The following is a 22,766-nucleotide window of genomic DNA, read 5'->3' as shown; positions in this document are numbered from 1 at the left end:
TGTGGCAAATAATCCATGCCACATCAGTGTTCATCTGTGCCACACCTGTACCACTACAGTGCCCATCAGTGCCACTTCAGTGCCCTACAGTGCCTCACAGAGAGGTAATAGGTAGTCAGGAAATTAGATGTGTAATTTATTTCCTGAGAACACCTGTTATGGTGCTCCCTGCATGTTGGGCCTCTGTATGTGGACAGGCTATGTAAAAGTCTGTGTAAAAGTAAATATCACCATACTCAGGAGGAGTAGCAGAATGTATTTTGGGGTGTCATTTTTGCTATGTACATACTATTTGTTAGAAATATTGTATAAATTGACAACTTTGTGTAAAAATAAATGCATTTTCATTTTCTTTGCGCATTTTCCAAAAACTTGTGGGAAAAAAATGACATGTTCAAAAGACTCATTATGCCTCCTAGATTATGTGTTGGAGTGTTTTCTTTCCAAAATTTGATATTTTTTTGGCATTTCCATTGTCCTGGTGCTCCAGGGCCTTTAAAAGTGTAATAGGTCAATAAATTAAATGTGTAATTTATGTCCCTAGAACACCTGATGGTGCTCCCTGCACGTTGGGCCTTTGTATGCAAAATTATTTCCAAATTCGACTCATGTATGGCCTGCATATCTTTCACAAAGACCAAATACTATACATTGATTTTTATTATTTGTAATCAAAGATATGCAGCAGTATAAATGTTGGCCAAAATTTATGAAGGGAAATTACTAATTTGCAAAATTGCTAATTTTTTATAACAGAAAGAAAGAAAAATGCATTTTTATACAAAATGTTCTGGTTTTTTTTTCATTTATAGCGCAAAATAACAAAAACCCAGTGGTGATTATTACCACCAAAAGAAAGCTCTATTTGTGTGAAAAAAGGGAAAACAATTTGATACAGTGTTGCATGACTGAGTAATTGTCATTTAAAATGTGAGATCACTGAAAGCTGAAAATTGGTCTGGTTAGGAATGGGGTATAACAATTGCCCAGTGGGCAAGCAGGTAATTGTAAAGGCTAAAGTAGATTTGGGTGTTTTACTACTTGAAAAAGAATACTGTATAATACTGTATAAAATTGTTTTCCCTTTCCTCTATTTGTGTGAAATAGAGCTTTCACACAAATGTTAACACATACATCTTCTAATACCATACAGTTCTCCCAGCAAATGGCAAAAATGCTAGATTGCCAGCCTGGGACAAAGAGTAGGCTTCATGTACACGGGACAGTGTTTGACCACTTCCGAACCGCCGCATGTACATATACGTCAGCAGAATGGCACGTACAGGCACATTGGCGTACCTGTACGTCCCTGCCTAGACGTGGGTCGGGGGTCCGATCGGGACCCCCCCGGTACCTGCGGCGGTCCCCGTGGCTGTCCGAGCGATCCGGGATGAGGGGGCGGCTGTTTGTTTTTGTCCGCCCCCTCCGGATCGCTCTCAGCCAATCCGCGCGCTCCCCCTGCGTGTCACTTCCTCCTCCTGTGTAAACACAGGAGGAGGAAGTGATGTGATCTCTCCTCTCTGCAGTATTTTCAACCGCTGCTGAGGAGAGATCACATCACACAGTAAGTCGCACCAACACTACACTGACACACACTACACATAGGCACATTAATAAAATAAATTAAAAATAAATAAATAAAAATCGCAGAGGCGATCAAATACCACCAAAAGAAAGCTCTATTTGTGGGAAGAAAAGGACGCAAATTTTGTTTGGGAGCCACGTCACACGACCACGCAATTGTCTGTTAAAGCAACGCAGTGCCGAATTGTAAAAACCCCTTGGGTCATTTAGCAGCATATTGGTCCGATCCTTAAGTGGTTAACCTCTCCTGAACGACTTGACTCGACAGCTAGAAACCAGCATCTTAAAACGTCTGTTTAGCCATGTTTACATGCCGCGTTTAGCCACATTTGCATCTGTGCGTTTGTAAAAAAATAATATTTTATTTTATTTATATTTTATTTTAAAAACGTCTGCAAACAAAACACTACTAAATGTGAGTCATCGCGTTTAGCAGTGTTTACACACTGTTACAGGCATTTTGGGTTTCAAATGCCTCTGAACATCCTTCTGAACCCTATTTTTTTTTGCATTCCAAAAAATGCTTCTAAACTCAACTGCCTAGAAACGACTATAAACGACCCTGTGTACATATAGTGATAAGATAACATAGAGGAGAGTTCAGGGGCAGCTGAAAAAAAATGCCCAAATACCCAACTGCTGCTGGTAACTGTGTACATGAGGCCTAAAACGTACTTACCAAACAGTTGCAAGGTTGTTTTTTTTCCATTATTGATAAAGGCTGCTTTGGTTAAAGCTTATAAATATAAATATAAATATGAGTACAATAAATTATCAAATAGCATTAGTGCGCTGTACAGATTAGTAACTGGGTTAAGAAACATTTCTGAAAATGACATGAAAATAAATAAATCCCTGTGTTTTCAGTAGGATGAGTCAGTAGGTTCTGACATTCTATTCTCTCTGTCATTGTGGGTTTATGCATGTCTTGTAGATGTGAGACTACATAAGTGCTTGCTGGCAGATGCAAGGGATTCTTGGACTGTTTTAGTTCAGAGGATTAATACTTTCAGGCATGACTATGCAAGAGAGGCCTTGCACACATTGCTGTCAAGAGCTGTAAAAAGCTTTCTAAAGAAGCATGCGAGTGAAGTGCCTGGAAGGGAAGGATGGTTCAGTGCATTGGGAAAATACACACGATCTGAAAACATGAATGCAACAAGTAGAAAGGCAAAAATACTCTGACTGTTTTTACTAGAGGATAGGCTTGCTTCAGCTGTAGTGTTTAGATAATTATTACAGTAGCTTAGTCATCTCATAAGACCAGGTAATTATTTATGTGTGCACCTAATGTTAGGTTTGATGACATTGACCTGTACAGTCATCCTGTCCACACCCTTGTAACTTTTGTTGGAAATGCGTCTTTAACAGGGTAATGATGCATGTTAGGTGTCAGGTTCTTGTGTCTTTTATGAAATTACAGGATATTACAAAATATAGGATTAATCAGCTTATATTTCTTTCTGACTTGAATGGCATGGGTGTTTACAAGGCAGGATGTATAACACCCTTAGACACATTGTTATACAATAATAATACACCTTCAATCATTCATGCAAAACTGATAACTGTTTTTGGGCAAAACAACAATAATGTTCCTCTGTCTCTTTGGTATTCTGGCAGTCTGATCTCTACAGCCTTGTGCTTCCTATTTTGCTAATAGAAGTTTTATTTTATATTATGGTTAAAGGGTCACTAAAGGAAAACATTTTCTTTGCTAAAATTACTGTTTATTGGGTATAGAGACATAAAAGTTAACTGATTGCTTTTAAAAATGATTAAAAATTGAATTTAATCTATCATATAATGTGCCTCTAGTTTCACTTTCGGTTTTAAAGGACATACATGAAGTTCCGGGTGAGAGGTGAGTCGGGAAGACTCACAGAACAAAAACAACAAATCCAGGGCAGTGTTTTGTTTTTAAAATGAATCTAATTGGTTCTGAGGAGTTTTAGACACACAGTAATGACAGCTTAGACCACCGTGAAAAGCTCCCAGTACGATGGTTATAAGGAAACAGGCAACCAGGAAGTGTGGAGATCACAGCAGAATTACAGCTACTTCAAAGCAAAAATGAACAATGAGGACATGAAACCAGTACTGCAGTAAGGTAAAGGAAGCTATTTAGCTAAAAAAAAAATTCCTTTAGTGACCCTTTAATGCTTTAGGAGAAGTGAGAATGCACTTTCCTTGACAGAAGTGAGATTGACACCAAGCTGAAAACTATAGTTGGAAGATATTGTAGCTGGAGTCTAAAAGCAGATGACTCTGCGCAAAGACTCCACTTATGGCTAAAATATTAATCAGGAGTGGGCTTACCATTTACTAAACCACTTGGGAATAACCCTTTGTGTTATATAACATATTTTGCATTTAGTTTTCCTCATATGTAAAATATAAATGAGCAGTGGCAACTACCATTGAGCTGTAAAAGCAGGATATATAGTGCATTGAAAAAGTTGTCATAACCCTCGAATTTTTCAAAATTTTGTCACGTTACAGCCAAAAATGTAAATTTATTTTACGGGGATTTTATGTGATAGACCATCACATAAAAGGTGGCACGTAATTGTGAAGTGGAAGCAAAATTATAAATGGTTTTCAATTTTTTTTTTACAAATAAATATGTGAAAAGTGTGGCGTGCATTTGTATTCAGCCCACGAGCCAATACTTCATAGAACCACCATTCACTGCAATTACGGCTGCAAGTCTTTTTGGGGATAACTCTACCAACTTGGCACATCTAGAGTGATATTTTTGCCCATTTTTCCTGCTCTGTCAGAATGGATGGCGAGCGTCTGTGAACAACAATTTTTAAGTCTTGCCACAGATTTTCAATTGGATTTAGGTCTGGACTTGAATATGAATATGCTTTGATCTAAACCATTTGAAAACCATTTATCATTTTCCTTCCACTTCACAATTATGTGCCATTTTGTGTTGGTCTATGACATAAAATCCCAATATAATACATTTACATGTTTGGCTGCAACATGGTAAAATGTGGAAAATGTCAAGGTGTATGAATATTTTTGGGGTACTGTAATTACATGGTAATAGACAAAGAGAAAAATGCCATCTTAGTTAACCTTATTTATATATTAAAGTGGTTGTAAACCTCAGTCATGGAATCTGAGCAAAGCACATATATCTGCAATGATTACTTATTTCTTTCCAAGGTTCTAAGTGTTGCTTCTCTCTGGTGCTTCGTTCCTCTGTTATCAGCATGAGTCACTTCTGAGAAGTTTTCATGACACATGAGATTAATTTGTGTCGGGGGAGAACTCAGAAAGGTGCTTGTCTATTTACAACACAATTCTTCTGCTGTGTGAAGAGGTGTGTGTTCCTTTCCTCCAATGAGCTCTCACACACTATTACTGCAGTCTCTCTGCTCCCTCCTCTGTGCTCCGGGCCCTTTTGAAGGGGTGTAGGGAGGAGAAGACTGCAGATAAACTAATAAAACCTATGTAGGAGGGTTTGTTTAATCTCTGTGTATCATCTGAGGTTGTTCACTTCACTTGGTATATGTGAAGGTTTACAAACACTTTAATTAGAATTCTCTGTGACAATTCGAACACCAATAATTTCTTATAACCTCATACAGGAGTATACCGATGAAGCCCCCCCCTTCTGTTAATGTTGACTTTAGAGTAATACAGTACATTACCCTAATGCCCAAACTCGGGTAAGGCATTTCGTGCTATATTTTTTTCAAGTTTTGGATAGAGTAGAAATGGGTAAGACAGTTTGTCAGATTTTTATTGCTGTCTGTTTCCCCCCAGTGGGGAGATTCAACATTTATATTTGATGTGTGTGATCATTGGCACTGGGACAGAAAGTGAAGGATAATCCAAAACTTTGAAATAACTACCAGAGCAAGAGGGGAATGTAAATCCATACAGTGGGCACACCTGCTCCTGTGAAAATTTCTTAAGATGGGAATTCTGTTGCCCTTGGACAGATTTTCTTTCACTTTCTTTTGCGTCTCTACCACAAAAAGTGAAAGGAAATCTCTACAGCATGACACAAGAAGCAAAACATATCTTGATAGAGAACATAGAAGCAGGATTTTAAATGAAGTACGCAGAGAGCCAAGTGTTGTGTGGTGTTATAATTAATATATATATATATATATATACTATGTGTAAAAGAGTGGGATATTTGTCTCATAATAATTTATATTTGATAGAAAATTAATATACTACACATATAATTAAATATCTGTATAGAGAAAGATATTGAATAAAAAACTTTATTCATACATAAGTACATAATTCGTAAGCAATCCAAAAAATGGTTAGCACATGATACACATAGTTTTAAAAGCCCACAATTTGATAGCACATGATTGAATATAATCAAATACATAATACATAAACAGAATCCACAATGATGTGATAGGATACAGTATACGATTTGAACACAACATCTGTTATCTCAACAGGTTTCGTGACTTGATGTCAGGAGCAAGCGTGTACACGTGCAAGATATCTCTAATGATATATTATGCATTTCTAGTTAGTCTAATACAGTCACAAATCTGAAAAATACAAAAAGAAATAGGGGTAAAACACCCTATATAATACTAACAGGGTATCCATGTGCAATTGATACGATAATAAGGGGAGAGTAGAGAGCAGTGACTGAGGCCTCGTACACACGACCGAGGAACTCATCGTAAATGAAACATTGTTTTCCTCGACGAGTTCCTTGTCAGGTTTGTTGAGAAACTTGACAAGTTTTCTTTGCGTACACACTGTCAAGACCAAATCTCCTCGTTCTCAAACGCGGTGACGTACAACACAGCCCCAAGGGAGCAGGCGGGGCTGTGTGCGAGCAGTGTGTGGAGACAGTTTCAGTGTGTTTTTCCGCTCTGCAGCAACTAGTCCTATCGGCAATTTTACAGCTGTTTCGGCATGTGCCCAAAACAGCTGTTTTCGGCCGATATGTTTCGGCACCGATATATCGGTGCATCCCTAGTTTATATATATATGACTCTCTAAATATCTGAAAGATTCCCCACAACTTCCCATATTCCAATTGGTATTAAAGGTAAAATTGACAGGCTCTGACATCTTATTCTTGAACCAGTGCTCTCAGAAGTGGTTCTGTTCACAACTTATAGTATTCTGAAAAAGAATAGATTTATTAACTTTCCAAAATGTACCAAAAATTAAAACATTGTGATGAGCACTCCAAAGATTTGCTGGTAGGTTAAATGGCTTCTGTGAAAATTGGCTCTAATATGAATGTGAGTTAGAGACCTTAGGTTGTAAGTTCCTTGAGGGCAGGGACTGGTGAATGCTCCATACTATATATATATATATATATATATATATATATATATATATATATATATATATATATATATATATATATATATGTAAATTTCTGTCCTAATAATGATGATAATAATGATGACTAACTGAAAAAAACTGCACATTTTCTCATTATTATCTCTTTAAAAAATGACATTGGTTTGCTAATTTCAAACCATTATCATGAAAGCTATTGACCTAATTTACATTGGTTGTTTAAGAGGAACCCATTATCTATATTTTGGTTTGTATGCAGGCTTATTTATACATATATGGTGGTTTTGTAAAGCCATTCTGGAGCTGTGCCAAAAGCTTTTTACCATTAAAACTGACCTTTGATACTATTTGGGCAGTTGCACAAAACATCCGTGAAATCAAATTTTAGCTTTCACATAAAGCATCAAGAACATTCAGTACTAAATTATGAAAGTCCAAAGATGTCCCTTTCCTAAATATTTTGAATCGAGTGGCTGAAGGGTACTAATTTAGTGATTACATTTATGCAGGAATATATGAAAATATTGTTATTCAAGCATTCTTATTATTTTCCTTATGTTTTGAGAGTAAAATAAGGCTCCAGTGCCAGTTAGTTTTAAGTTCCCCAAGTTCTAAATTTTCATGCAAAACTACTTTACCTGATTAAAACAAATAAATAATAAAAAATGTCAAATGATCCCTTTATATTGCTGAAGTGTAATGCCCCGTACACACGATCGGAATTTCCAATGGAAAAAGTCAGACGGATTTTGTGTATGCCCCATCTGATTATTTCCATTGGAAATTCTGACCATGTGTATGCCCCATCTGATTATTTCCATTGGAAATTCCGATGAATTCCGTCAGAGTTTAGACAGCGAACATATTCTTTTTTACTCCAAAGGAATTCCGTCGGAATTCCGATGTGATTTTGGTCGGACAAAGGTCCGACCATGTGTATGGGGCTTAACAGTTTTGTGCTGATGGTTTACTGTAAAGTTGAGGAGAAGATGTGAAACTTGTGCACTAAGAATCACACTTAAAGTGTATCTAAATTACATTTTTTTTTTTTAGTTTTGGATACAGTGGGATAGGATTAGATTCTCTTCCCAGCCTATGTGCTGGGGAACTTCCTTCTACTTATCCTGATAATTAGAACTGAAAGTGTGATTTTCTTTTCCCCCACATTTTTTCATTTTACAACCAAAAACTTAACACAAAGTGGCACTAATAGTTGTCCAGTGGACAGCTTCTCCCATCTGATATGTTGATCTCTGCAGCTCGTCCAGAGTTATCATATGCCTCTTAGCTGCTTCTCTGATTAATGCTCTACTTCAATGGCCTGTCAGTTTAGGTGGATGGCCATGTCTTGGTACTGTAGGTTTGCAGTTATACCATACTCTTTTCATTTTCAGACGATGGATTGAACAGTGCTCCATGAGATGTTGAACGCTTGGGATATTTTTTAGAACCTAACCCTGCTTTAAACTTCACCACAACTTTATCCTTGACCTCTCTGGTATGTTGTCTGGGTGTTGTAAACAAACCTCGGAGGGCTTCACAGAACAGCTGTATTTATACTGAGATTAAATTGCACACAGGTGGACTCTATTTACTAATTAGGTAAATTCTGAAGGCAATTGGTTCCACTAGATTTTAGTTAGGGGGTTGAGAGTAAAGGGGGCTTAATACAAATGCCACACTTTTTAGATATTTATTTGTAAAAAAAAATGTATGTGCCACTTTGTGTTGGTCTATCACATACAATGCCAATAAAGTACATTTACCTTTTTGGTTGTAACATGACAAAATGTGGAAAATTTTGAGAAGGAAAATTCAACAATAGGTTGGTTAGTATGTTGGTGGCATTAATGCTTCACATGTTGGCTATACCAGTCCAGTGGGACCAATACATCCATAAATATAGCATTTTAAGATAAGAGTGCCTATCTGTAGCTAACTACACTTTGTTTGTAAAGTGTGATTGAACTGTCCTAATGACATTTAGTAATTGTGGAGAAGTGGGGTTTTTCCACAATTTGATGATATGTAATCTGTCAGCTAGAAGAATATGTGTGACAATTTTGCGGTAAGAGTAGGAGATTGATTCTATGCTCAGGTTTAACAGTGCCAAGCCAGGAGATAAAGCTATGTTGGAACATATGAGTTGATTTATTAGGTAAAACACCTCCGACCAGTATTTTTTTTTATACGTGACCACTCCTAGAACATGTGATACAGTGATTCCACCATGCCACATCTTCGACAACACCCAGGGTAAAGGGCCCTTAAATATTGCTATAACTTGTGGAGCAAGATATCATTGTTGTGTCAGTTTCTGGGTCAATTCCCACTATGAGGTGTATCACTTGGCTTTATATATGCAGGTAAGGGAGCATTTATAAGGCGTGCCTCATGCCACGTACACACGATCGGACATTCCGACAACAAAACTGTGGATTTTTTTCCGATGGATGTTGGCTCACACTTGTCTTGCATACACACGGTCACACAAATGTTGTCGGAAATTCCGATTGCCAAGAACGCAGTCACGTACAACACGTACGACGGCACTATAAAAGGGAAGTTCAATACCAAGTGTGCCACCCTTTGGGTTCCTTCTGCTTATCTCGTGTTAGTAGAAGTTTGGTGAGAGATTATTTGCGCTTTATAGACTCGTGCTTTTCAGTCCGTTACAGCGTGACGAATGTGCTATCCCCATTACGAATGCTAGTTTTACCAGACCGGATCGGAGTTTACGAGAACCGATTTTGTTGTCGGAAAATTTGAGAACCAGCTCTCAAGTTTTTGTTGTCCGAAATTCCGACAGCAAATGTCCGATGGAGCATACACACGGTTGGAATTTTTCGACAAGCTCCCATCGAAGGTTTGTTGTCGGAAATTTCGAGCGTGTGTATGCGGCATCAAAGAGGATTTCCATTCCTTTGGAGAGATGTCCTCCCACTTTCTTCTATATCTTAACACAAGGAGCAAAGAAAACTATCCCTACAGAGCACAGACAACAAAAAAACTGGCGGGTGTTTTTAAAGATTCTTTACTTTATTCAAGAATGCAAAAAAGGTTTTTGGTTTAGATCTCCTTTAGAGCAAGAATCTCACACAAAATTGATTCTCTATATTTATCAAAGTCAAGATAAAACAGTTTTCTTAATTCTGGATGAAATAGGTAAAGGTTGAAATACCTCTCAGGTCTTTTTTGTTGTCCGTGCCTCCATTGAGGTCATTTCCTTTAACTTCCTGTGTCCGTGGTGAATACTGAAACTGAAAGTGAAGAGAAATCTCTCCAATGGAGATACTGTAGCTATGCCAGTCAAACACCATACGGTCTTGGACCCCTTGTGGGTATAACAATGCTAAGTGATGAGAAGGATGGGATTATGAATGAATGAATGAATGAATGAATGAATGAAAAACTTATATGCGAACTGAATCGCCTCTGGGCGCTTGATGTTTCGTGTCTCAATGACATCAGAAGAGCAGAGTTTTAATCTGTCTTCTGAAAGTCAGGTGGTTTTCCTCCAACCGAATGCTGGTTGGTAAAGCGTTCCATAGTCTCGGACCTTGAAAAGCAAACCTTCTTTCTCCTTTGGACTTGTATTTGGTTTTTGGCACCTTGACCAGATTTTGGTCAGTGGATCGCAGAACGCGATTAGAATTGTGAGGTTCTATCTTGTCGCAAAGATATTGCGGCGCCTTCCCATGGATGCACTTATGTGTCAGGCAGAGTGCTTTAAATACAATTCTGTCTTTTACTGGCAACCAGTGAAGGGTTCTCAACGAAGGTGAGATTGATTCCCATGTTTTTTTCCCAGTCACCAGTCTGGCGGCCGTATTCTGTACGACTTGCAGACAAGCGATTTGGTACTTTGGGAGCCCGAGGTAAAGGGCATTTGCATAGTCCAGTCTGAAATTCACGATTGTTCCCACCACGACTGCTACGTCTTCTTTGGGGATAAATGGAATAAGTCTGCGTAGTAGGCGCAACAAATGGTGCGATCCGCTGACTACTGACCCTATTTGTGCGTCCATTGTCATGAAGGTGTCAAAAATGACTCCTAGACTTTTGACTTTGGAGCTAGGAGTGATGCTTTGGCCCAGAATGGGCGGGGGTGTCCAGGTTGTTGCCAGTTGACTCTTTCGGCTGGCGTGAAACATAAGAAGTTCTGTTTTGGAACTGTTGAGTTTAAGATAACTCTTAGTCATCCAGTTTTCTATCGAAGAGAGACATTTCTCTAAACTGAGATGATGATCCTTTTTGTTGCAGATGCGAAAATACAATTGCGTATCGTCTGCATAAGAGTGATAAAGTAGTTCTTGGCTACTGATAATATCAAAGAGAGGGCGAAGATAGATGTTGAACAGTACCGGTGACAGGGGGATCCTTGGGGGACTCCACATGGCACTGTGCGTTTTTCCGACGTGAAAGATCCCAGTTTCACTGTTTGTGATCGGTTTTCAAGAATAGAGGAAAACCATGGTAAATCACCTTCTGCGATTCTGGCTACCTCGGCCAGTCGCATCAGTAACATTTTGTGGTCTACTGTTTTAAAGGCTGCGCTTAGGTCCAGCAGAACCAGGAGACAGGATTCTCCCTCGTCTGCGGCCTCGAGGGCATCGTCCCATATTTTGAGTAAGGCCGTTTCTGTCCCGTGTCCGGGACGGAAACCTGATTGAAATGGATCGAGTAGATTGTGGGTATCCAGATGCTGTTGCAGCTGTTGTACCACTATTTTCTCCATTATCTTGGAGAGAATATTTAGGCCTGTTATGGGGCGGCGGTGAGTTGGGTCCTTGGGATCCAAGTTAGGTTTTTTCAAGATGGGCTGGATTGTGCCCTCTTTCAGCAGGGATGGCACTATGCCTTCCTTAAATGACTGATTTATAAGCTGTGTGATGGGAGGCGCCAGAATGTCGGCGCATTCCTTCAGCAGCTTGGTGGGAATGATGTCATTGGGTGCTGTGCTGTTCTGCAACGCACCAATGATATTTTTGGTGGTATCGATGGAGATGGGTTCCAGAGTGAACTTAGTTGATTGTAGAAGGTTTCTGTTGGTGTTTTGTAGTTGATTGAAGAGAGGGCTGAGGGGGGTATTATTTTGCAGAATACTTACCCGGATTCTTTCGATTTTGTCGATGAAGAAATCCGATAGTTCATTACAGAACTCTTGGGTGTCTGAATTGGGGACTTCAAGACATCCCGGATTCATGGTCTGGGTGACCATCTTGAAGAGTTCTCGGGGGCGGTTCATGGCGCTGTTAATCGTCATAGAAAAATGATGTTTCTTGGCTTTGAAGATTTCTTTATGATATTGTGTTGTTATTGCCTTGTAGATGATGAGGTGATCTTCTGAAGGGCTTCTTTTCCAGGCGGCTTCCGCCCTTCTGCGCTCTTGCTTCAGTAGGGACAGCTGGTTGTTGAACCAGCCGGACTTTTTTTTCCGGATGCGGACTTTGCGTTTCGGTGCTACTAAGTCGGCTGATTGTAGCAGAGCTGCATTTATGGCATCCAGTGTATCTGAGGCTGTTAACTGAGGATGAATAGTTTCGATTCGGTTTCCCAAGGTAGATTTGAAGAGTTCCGAATGGAGCTTCTTCTGAGATCTAGCCCAGTGTATTGTCACCGGCTTGGGTGCTTTTATCACTGGTGGAATTTTGGAAATTATGAAACTAATTGCATGGTGGTCTGTCCATGGCAAAGGTTCATTTCCCAAAATGTTTATTTTCAGATTTTGTCTGAAAATTAGGTCGAGTGTGTGACCTGAAGCATGCGTGGGACCGCATATAAATTGCTGTAGTCCTAATTCTTCCAGGTGATCGATGCAGGCGTCCGCAATGGGATCCTGTGAGGAGTTGGCCCACAGATTGAAGTCCCCGAGCAGCAAAAGGTGTTTGCTGTTGAGGGTATAAGTGGATATGAACTCCGTTAATGATGGTAGAAGCTGCGATTTTGGCCCAGGTGGCCTATAGCAGAGGAGAATGTGAACAGTCTCCTGGGGGTTAGTTTGAAGTTGAAGAGTAAGGGTTTCCATAAATGGAAGAGGATTTTGAAGGACCGGCTTAGTGATTGCAATATGAAACTTATGGATCACCGCCAGGCCTCCTCCTCTTTGCCCTATTCTGTTTTCCGTTATAATTCGATAATTTTCTGGCACCAATTCTCCAAGAATGGTGTTGCAGTCGTCTGAAAGCCAGCTTTCTGTGATAAAGAGGCAGTCTAGATCGTTTTGTAGTAAGAAATCGTGGATTTCTGATCGGTGTTTTACTGCCGATCTTGTGTTGATCAAAGCACATGATATGTGCTTGAGCTGGGTTAAATGCTTGAAATTTTTGATGGTCGATCGTTGATCGAATCTCAAAAGTTGGTCTATTTTTAAGGCCTTTTTGGTGACGGCTGGTAATACTGTTGCGAATTGTCTCAGACCCCAAATCGTTTCTGCAGAGTATCGCAGTTTAACCATTGTTGCCAGTAACCGGGGGGGATTAATTGCAATAGAGGGAAGATTCGCTGAATCCTCTCGCTTGGCCTTGGTCCAGAGGAAGGCAAAAAAACCCTGGCAGTGCTAAGCCAATTTGCTGCCGCAGGGAAAAAAAATTCCTTCCTGATCCCTGAAAGGCGATCGGACGAAACCCTGGATCAAGTACTGTTTGGAATGGGGGGGAAGGGGGGGAAGAAGGGTGTCACTGTAGCTGAGGAGTACCAAGATGGCCGCCGACCGGGCCACAGGCCTCAGGTTTGGGGGCTGTTTGGCTTGGTGGGTATGAGCTGGTTGTTAATCCAGGGGAGGATGGGATCCTCCAGGGATAGGGGGATGATCCCTGACAATTCTAGGAAAATTTCCAGGCTGTCAGTACTCCTTTTTGCGGCGATCAAAAACAACGTGACCAGGCTCGCCGCCGACGTACGTTTCATGTAGTTACGTCTTCAGGGGGGCAGGAACCCCCACACATTTCTCTGAAATCGCTCCCAAATTCAGACTGACTCAGCTGAACTCGCACAATTTCAATCCCGCATCAGTGTGAACCTGGGCTAAGACAGAAAAAAGGGGACATTTACTAAAACTGGTGCAGCTGTGCATGGTATCCAATAAGCTTCTTACTTCAGCTTGTTCAATTAAGCTTTGACAAAAAGGTTTTAGTAAATCAACCATATTGTGTGTTATTGACCAGATCACCAGGTGAGACTAAAGAGGGAAAAAAAAGCCACATTTTTGTTTAGTTTTTCAGTTTATTACCACTGCAATTGTTTCTGTTACCTTAAGGTATTTAAATCTGTATTATACAATCTCAAAGTACCTCTAACCTAAGCTAACAGAATATTTGTTCCATTAAATGTTGGTAAATGCTTTGTTAACACAACCATTAGCACTGACAGTTCTGGGTAAGCACTGCTACCTTAAGGTCAGACTCCTGTGTCTTATCCCTAATGCTCCTAACAGGAAAATATTAGGTTCCTTTACTCTGATTCTTCTGTGACTATGTGCAAACCAAGCTGCAATTGGAGAGTAATAATGGCAACAGATTAGCTACAGAAAGATCTGCTTCACTCAGGAAGGATAAGACAGAGCAGTAAGATAAAATTGCATAACAGAGAAACACAATAACGTTTATAACCTCAAGGGGTAGAGCAACTTGCAAATGTCATATAAACAATGTAATAAATATTGCAAAAATGATCACTAATAGGATGAAAAGGTTACAAAGGTGTGAAGATCATTCACAAGCTAAAACTAGAAGCTAAAAGCTCAAGTTATATGGCTCCTAATTAGGCATGGGCTGAGATAAATAACTAGGCAGCTGCAGTAACTATACAGAAAGGCAGAGATTGTTATAAAGCAGAATGATAGATAAATGAAAACATAACAGCATAATCCAAAGCAGTAAATATGGGTGAAGAAATAATTCCAGATGGCTGCACTTCCAAAAATCCTTTTAATAAAGCTTCATATGACAAGTGGTTGACAGATAGAGCAGGGGACAAAGAGGTAGACGCGTTTCGCGCAAATGTTAGCACTTAGTCATTACCAGTGACTCACTCACCTGAAGCAGCTTTTCTTGTTTCATCAGTAAATATGGGGTTGTCACTATTGATCGCAGATGGGGTGTTGGTTTATTGTGCAATCAACAATATTTCCTGGAGTCTTGCGTTAAAATAAAGCAGGTGAAGGGGAGTTGTATAGTTGCACACTACATGGTCAAAAGTGTGTGGACAACTGGCCATCACTGTCTTTATTTTATGAGCTTTTGGGACATTCCTCTCCAATATCATAGGCAGAGATATGAAGTCGCTTTTCTCTTTGCAGTTTTAACAGCCTTCACTCCTCTGGGAAGTCATACCACAGACTTACTACAATATTTGAAGTGCATCTGTGGGTATTTGTGCCTATTCAACCAAAAGAGCACCTGTGAGGTCAGGTACTAATGTTGAACTAGAAGACTCGGCATTGGTAATCATCCCAAAGGTGATCAATAATTTTGAAGTCAGGTCTCCCAGGCCATTTCAATCCCTCTGCACCAAACTTGTCCTACCATTTGTTTATGGACATGGCTTTCTGTATCTAAACTCAAAATGTTTTAATGGTGTCCACATCCTTTTGGCTATATATTGAATGTATACACCTACAAAAGCACATTGATGCTGTGTTGCTCTATCCGTATATAGTTGTTGGCTGGATACTGGGATTCTCCCTTATTACAGTTGGTTTAGTAGTGCCATAACAACCCTTTTTTTTCTATTGCAACTGTCTACAGTATTTTATCCATGAGAGGCAAGGCAATTACACCGTACATGACCTTCTTTGATGAATATTAACATGTACATTACTATCTGGTTTCTGTGCCTATATCAGTAAAAACTTTAGTCTGTATTTGATTTTCAGATGAATTGATATGTAATAAATGACTGAATGAATTCCCAATACAGGCAGTCCCCAAATTACAAACACAATAAGGACTGTAGGTTTGTTCCTAAGTCTAAGTTGTTCGTAAGTCGCAACACTGCATTTGTAAGTGTAACTTATGGTCAGAACAATGTATTCGTAAGTGTGACGTAAGTAGGAGTCGTTCATAACTCGGGTGTTTATAACTCGGGGACTGCCTGTAAATAGTCGATCAAGTCTTGTATGGTAACTGCCACAACAATAAATACATTTTGCATGTGTAAGAAAAGTGTGCATGTGTTGTTTTACTGGAAAATTACAGAAATGGGTACTACGCACTACATTAAAATATCAATTATATCATCTGAACTTAAGTTGTATCTGTGTTTTCTTCTCTAGGCTCGGTTTATGGATACAGACAGCAACGAAAACTAATTTCAGAAATAGACTGGTCCTATACAGGTAAGTGTGTATTTCTATGTTATGTATATATATGATCTTCATCCTATTGCTACTAGTTTACTAGTCTGAGTTTTTCCAGCTGCAGTCTTAATAATGTAAAATGAAATAAAAGCAAACTACCACTAATATCTTTGTAATTACCGTATATATAGTGTGTCATATATATATATATATATATATATATATATATATATATATATATATATATATATATATATATATAAGTGTGCTCATTCCCTGGCAGAAATTGTGATATTTTGGCATTGATATTGAAAATTTGACTGATCATGGCAAAAAAAAAATGTATTTAAAGGATAGAGATCATATGAAGCCATTTATTATCACATAGATGTTTGGCTCCTTTTTAAATCATATAGCTAACAAGAATCACCCAAATGAGCCTGAGCAACAGTTTACATACCCTGGAATGTTTGGCCTTGGTACAGACACACAAGGTGACATATACAGGTTAAAAAGGCAATTAAAGGTTAATTTCACATCTGTGGCTCTTTCACTTGCAATTAGTGTCTGCATATAAATAGTCAATGAGTTTGTTAGCTCTCACGTGAATGCACTGAGCAGGCTAGATACTGAGCAATGGAGAGCAGACATGAACTGTTAAAAAACCTGTGTAACAAGGTAATGGAACTTTACAAAGATGGAAAAGGATATAAAAAGATATACAAAGCCTTGAATATCCCAGTCAGTAGTGGATTTTCAGGGAAATTCAGGGATCTCTTGATACCATGCAAAGGTCAGGTAGACCAAGAAAGATTTCAGGTACAAGTGCTGCATAGTCAAGTTGGCAGAAAGAAGACTTTACTGCACCAAAGCCACAAAAAAGCCTGGATACAATATGCCTGACAACACCTTGATACGCCTCACAGCATCTGGCACACTGTAATCTGGCATGATGAGACCAAAATAGAGCTTTATGGTCACAACCATAAACACTATGTTATGTTTGAAAAGGGGTCAACAACGAAAAGAATACCATCCCCACTGTGAAGCATGGTAGTGGCCCACTGAAGTTTTGGGGGTTGTTTGCTCTAAAGGCACAGGGAATCTTGTTAATATTGATGGCAAGATGAATGCAGCATGTTATCAGAAAATACTGGCAGACAATTTGCATTTTTTTGTACGAAAGCCGGGCATGGGATGCTCTTCGACTTTCCAGCACGACAATGACCCTAAGCACAAGGCCAAGAGGAAACAGCAGAAAAATTTGATGGTCCTGATGTGGCCATCACAGTCTCCTGACTTTTATATCATCAAGCCACTCTGGGGAGATCTCACATGTGTGGTTCATGCAAAACAACCAAAGACTGCATGACCTGGAAGCATTTTGCCAAGACCAATGGGCAGCTATACCACCTGCAAGAATTCGGGGGCCTCATAGAAAACTATTACATAATACTTCATGCTGTCATTGATGCTAAAGGGGGCTATACACAGTATTAGGAACTAAGGGTATGCAGACTATGAACAGGGATCATTTCATTTGTTTACTCAGTGCCATTCTGTTATGACCTACAGTTGAATATGAATCCTATAAGAAATAAAATAAATGTGTTTTGTCTGCTCACTCCTGTGTTCTTTAAAAATGGTACATAATATTATCAATTCTCCAAGTTTATACAAACTTTTGAGCGCAACTTGCACTGTAAAAAATATTGTGCTGGGTTTACGTAAAAAATATTGAGGCAACTATTTAGCTTTTTAACCACTTAAGGACTGGAAGGATTCCCCCTTAATGACCAGGCCATTTTTTGCGATACGGCACTTCATCGCTTTAACTGACTTACGCAGTCGTGCAACGCTATACCCCCAAAAAAATCCACAAGTAGAGCTTTCTTTTTGTGGCATTTGATCACCACTGTTTGGTGGTTTTATTTTTTTACGCTATAAACAAGTAATGGCAGCGATCTGCGATTTCTAGCAGGACTGTGACATTGCAGTGGACAGATCAGACACTTTTTGACACTTTTTTGGGACCATTGACATTTCTACAGCGATCAGTGCTGCAAAAATGCACTGATTACTGTGCAAATGTCGCTGTCAGTGAAGGGGTTAACACTAGGGGGCGATCAAGGGGTTAACTGTGTTCCCTTGTGTGTTTCTAATTGTGGGAGGATGAGACTGACTGGAGGAGAAGACAGATCGCTGTTCCTAATTACTAGGAACAGCAGAAATGTCTCTCCTCCCCTGTCAGAATGGGGATTTGTGTGTTTATATACACAGATCCCTGTTCTGGCTCTCATGCCAGCGAACGCGGGTGGCCGGCGGATATCCCAGGTGCCTGTCACGCACATCGGATTTCTGTGCAGCGTGTCTCTGGCAGCGTGCGCACGCCTGCTATGGTTCTCAAAGGAGCCGACGTACAGGTACGGCGATTCACTGGAATGAGCCGACCTGCTGCCGTATGATGACAGCGGCTGGTCAGCAAGTGGTTAAGTACTGTTAACTAAACTTATTTTTGTCTGACTCATTAGACTTTTCATGTTTTCAACTTTGTTGTTTTAAGTAAAGCCAACCAAATGTTTTCAGTTTATAGACCATAGTATTTTAAGTTAGGAATACATACCTTAACTTGTCTGGAACTATAGTTTTAAGTAAAGCCAGCTCAATTTTTCCAGTTTATAGACCATAGGTTCAAGTAAAGCCAACTAAATTTTTCCAGTTAATAGGGCCTTGGGGTTTAAGTGAAGCCTACTCAATATTTTCAGTTTATGGACCATAGGTGTAAGTTAGGAATACATACATGTATGTATTCCTAACTTACACCTATGGTCTATAAACTGAAAATATTGAGTAGGTTTTACTTAAACCTATGGTCTATAAACTGGAAAAATTTAGTTGGCTTTACTTAAAACAACAAAGCTGAAAACATCAAAAGTCTAATGAGTCAGATAAAAATAAGTTTAGTTGGCAGTACTTATAAAGCTGATGCAAACAGCTGCCTCAATTTTTTTAAGTTGACCCAGCACAATATTTTTTACAGTACATTAACTTGTCTGGAATCCTGGAGGAGAAAGCCAAATGTCAGTAACGAATAGTAACGAACATACAGACAACAGTAGGAGAGACAAAAGCAAGATATTGGCTGGAGAAGGCACAATATTATGGCAACTAGGAAGTGCAGAGACCTAGTTTAAATCAGGAAGTTCATGGGAGGAGCAAAGAGTTCAAGGTTCAAGGCAAATAGGATTCACAGCAGGATCATTTAAGGAATTGTCCATGGAACTGTCCAGCATTTCAGCTGTCTTAGCAAGCAGAGTCATTGCCTGACACAGCTGAGGTCCTCGGTTCAAGTCCAGGTCCTCACAGGTATAATTGTTTTTAAAATGTAATAACATGTGGTCTAAAGTGGGAGAGGTTTCATGAACTATAATGGCAATATCTTTGAAACCAAATGGCACAAGCGATCATTTTTGCAGCACAATAATGCCATCTTTGTTTTTAAATTTTACGAACATGGGGTGAAAATTGGGTGGGGCTAGAGGTCATATAATCTAAAATGTAATATACAATAACTTCAAAGACGTTTGGCAGAAAAATGTATTGTTTTTAAGCTTGACAGCTGGCGGTCCCTCACCCTGCATTTTAGTTGCGTTCTGGCGAATGCAGTAAGCAAATTCTTTAACATGTTGCAAGGGCCTAAAAAAATGTATTGTACCTACCGAATCGGCTTACATAACCAGGTGGAAAAAAGACATACAAGATCTCATTTGACATGTAGATCACACTGTGCATGCAGGTCAGCCTTTAGGTCTGAGACATCTTGTAGGAGACTATTCCACTACATACAGTACCCGCAAAGAGAGAAATGGTACTTTTAATCCCAAAACTCTATAAAAATAATTAATGGTTTGAAATGCAACGGTCCCAAAACTAAACCTCAATGGGAGCCAAATTTGTCAAATTAAAAATGCCCATTCTCTGGGCTAATAGACAAAGGGGTGTCAAATATGTTTCTTTTTATTTTTTAATGAAGCTGGACATTAAAGTGGAGGTTCACCCAAAAAAAAAATTTTTAACATTACATTCAGCCGAGTTGTCCTAATGACAATCGGCTGTTTTTTTTGTTTTTTATCCCCGTACATACCGTATTTTCACCGCCACTTCTGGGTATGTCGTGTATGGGACTGGGCGTTCCTATCTGATTGACAGGCTTCCGACCGTCGCATACTGCGCGTCACGAGTTGCCGAAAGAAGCCGAACGTCAGTGCGCAGGCGCCGTATAGCGCCGCACCGACGTTCGGCTTCTTTCGGCAACTCGTGACTCGCAGTATGCGACGGTTGGAAGCCTGTCAATCAGATAGGAACGCCCAGTCCCGCAGACGACATACCCGGAAGCGGCGGGAAAAATGCGGTATGTACGGGGGGGGGGGAAAAACAGCCGATTGTCATTAGGACAACTCGGCTGAATGTAATGTTAAAATTTTTTTTTTGGGTGAACCCCCGCTTTAAGTTTAATTTGCCAGCAATTTGAATGGTATCATTAATTGTCACTTTTTCTATAGCGCATCCTACAGCAAAAATAAAAAAAAATATTTAGAGAAAATGCATACCAGGCCGTGGATTTTAAGAGGTACCTCACTTCAAAATACAAAAAAAGGGTAAGGTTCCCCAGGAAATCCATACTAGATCCTTAGTGCCTGGTAAAGATTTTAAGGGTTATGAAAAAAAAAGGGAAGCCCCCCTATCTGAGCATGCAGCCTGGCTGGCTATGAATGGAACATGGGGGGGTGGGGCACGCACTCCCCCTCCTGAACCATGCCCAGACCACATGACCTCTACATATTGAGGGGGTGGGGGTCAATGTCACTGCCCAAATATAGCCAATCCAGTGATATCACCACTGCCCCATTTTATTAGTTACTTGAATTCTTGCTGATGTCAGTGGATCCTAGGGACAGAGCAGATGCAAGCACACACTGCTTCCTTAGCAATCAGTGACAGCAGGATGCTGTGATATATAAAAGTGGCATGCTAGTTTTCAGTTAAGCTGTACAGACTAAATTTCTAAGCCTATAGACTTGAAATTACAAATTAACCTTTTCTTTAAGAATCTCTACTGCACATGCCCTTGATTTAATAGTAATGCATTGGATGGGTAGGGTGAACCCCAGCAATGTTTTTTTGTGCATCATGTTTAATAAAATCAACGCCTATGATTTAGTTAACGTTTAAAAAAAAAAAAGTTTTGCCTGCATAATTAATATCTTCTCTCAACAGTTGTTAGTAGAGGCACAGGATACTTATACTAAGACACTGAGAGCTTACTGTAGTTGCAGATCTATAAATGAACTTGAATAATTGAATACCTCCTATTTACCCAAAGGCTTATCCAAAACAATATCAGATAGAAATGTCATGTGTCAGCATGGGTTATGATCCAGAGACACTGAACAAAAACAGATATAAAGTTTACAATGAATCGTTTAACTCAGACTATTAGAAAATATACCATACACCATACACACCTTATAATTCATAAAACAAAATCACTTTTATTGATACATATTTATTACAACCTTAACCCCTAAAACTAAGCAGGGCCCTGCACTCAGCACAACTAAACTCTCATAATCTAGGTGGTAATTTGTAACCTATAAAGGGAGAAAAACTGTGCTAATGGACAAAAAATGGTGCAGCAATTAGATGTGGGATAAACACAAAAGTAAATGGAGAAGAAAAATTGTGCTAATTAAAAAGTCCGATGGTAAGTAAAACACAGTCCAGCACAAACATACAATTTTTATTGCAACACCCAGTGAGTGGATCGTAGGCAGGTGCACCACCACCAAATAAATAACCTGTTTACCAGGTAGTAAGCTAAGTAAGCAGATGGCTTTAACCCAGCCCAGGCCATTGTCCTAATGGGTATTCACGGAGATCCTATGAGCCAGATCCTCAAAAGGGATACGCCGGCGTAACTGCTGTTACGCCGTCGTATCCCTGTTTCTAACTATGGAACTGATCCACAGAATCAGTTTCCCATAGTTAGGCAGAAGATCCGACATGTGTAAGGGACTTACACTGCCGGATCTTAGGCATTTCGTTTCGAAATGCCGCCTCGGGTATGCAAATTAGCACTTACGGAGATCCACGAAGCTTTTCAGCTTCGTTTTTTCTCCGTAAGTTTTAGTTTGCAAACGCAAAATTAGGGCTGCTTTTACAAAGTGTAAACTGTTTACACCATGTAAAAGCAGACCCTTCTGTCCAGCGACGCAATTTTTTTTTTGTTTTGAATTTTTTTTTTTCGCCGTATCTTTTTTTTTTTTCGACGCAACTTTATTGACCCGTCGCGATCCACAAAGCTCGGCGTAACGTAATTTCGCGCTATGCACGTCGGGAAAATGACGTCACGAGCATGCGCAGTACGGCCGGCGCGGGAGCGCGCCGAATTTAAATGGGAATCGCCCCCATGAAAAGAGGAACGCCTTGCGCCGGCGGAATTTAAGTTACACAGCCAAAAATTGTGCTTTGTGGATCGGGCACTTAGGTAGAAATTTTAAGGCAGTGT

The 22,766-nt window shown here is 39.7% G+C and overlaps 1 protein-coding gene across 1 annotated transcript in view; it reads left to right on the top strand.

The window, feature by feature from the left end:
• PTPRZ1 (protein tyrosine phosphatase receptor type Z1) overlaps positions 1-22,766 on the top strand; it is a 291,887-nt gene that overhangs the window by 92,296 nt on the left and 176,825 nt on the right. Inside the window, 1 exon segment of the mRNA XM_040343736.1 lies at positions 16,175-16,237. Within this exon segment, the coding sequence (XP_040199670.1) occupies positions 16,175-16,237 (63 nt within the window).

This window comes from Rana temporaria, chromosome 3 (genome assembly GCF_905171775.1).
Source record: "Rana temporaria chromosome 3, aRanTem1.1, whole genome shotgun sequence".
Taxonomy (NCBI): Eukaryota; Metazoa; Chordata; class Amphibia; order Anura; family Ranidae; genus Rana; species Rana temporaria.
Note: the sequence above shows the minus strand (reverse complement) of the source record. Positions and strands in the feature narration are given on the sequence as shown.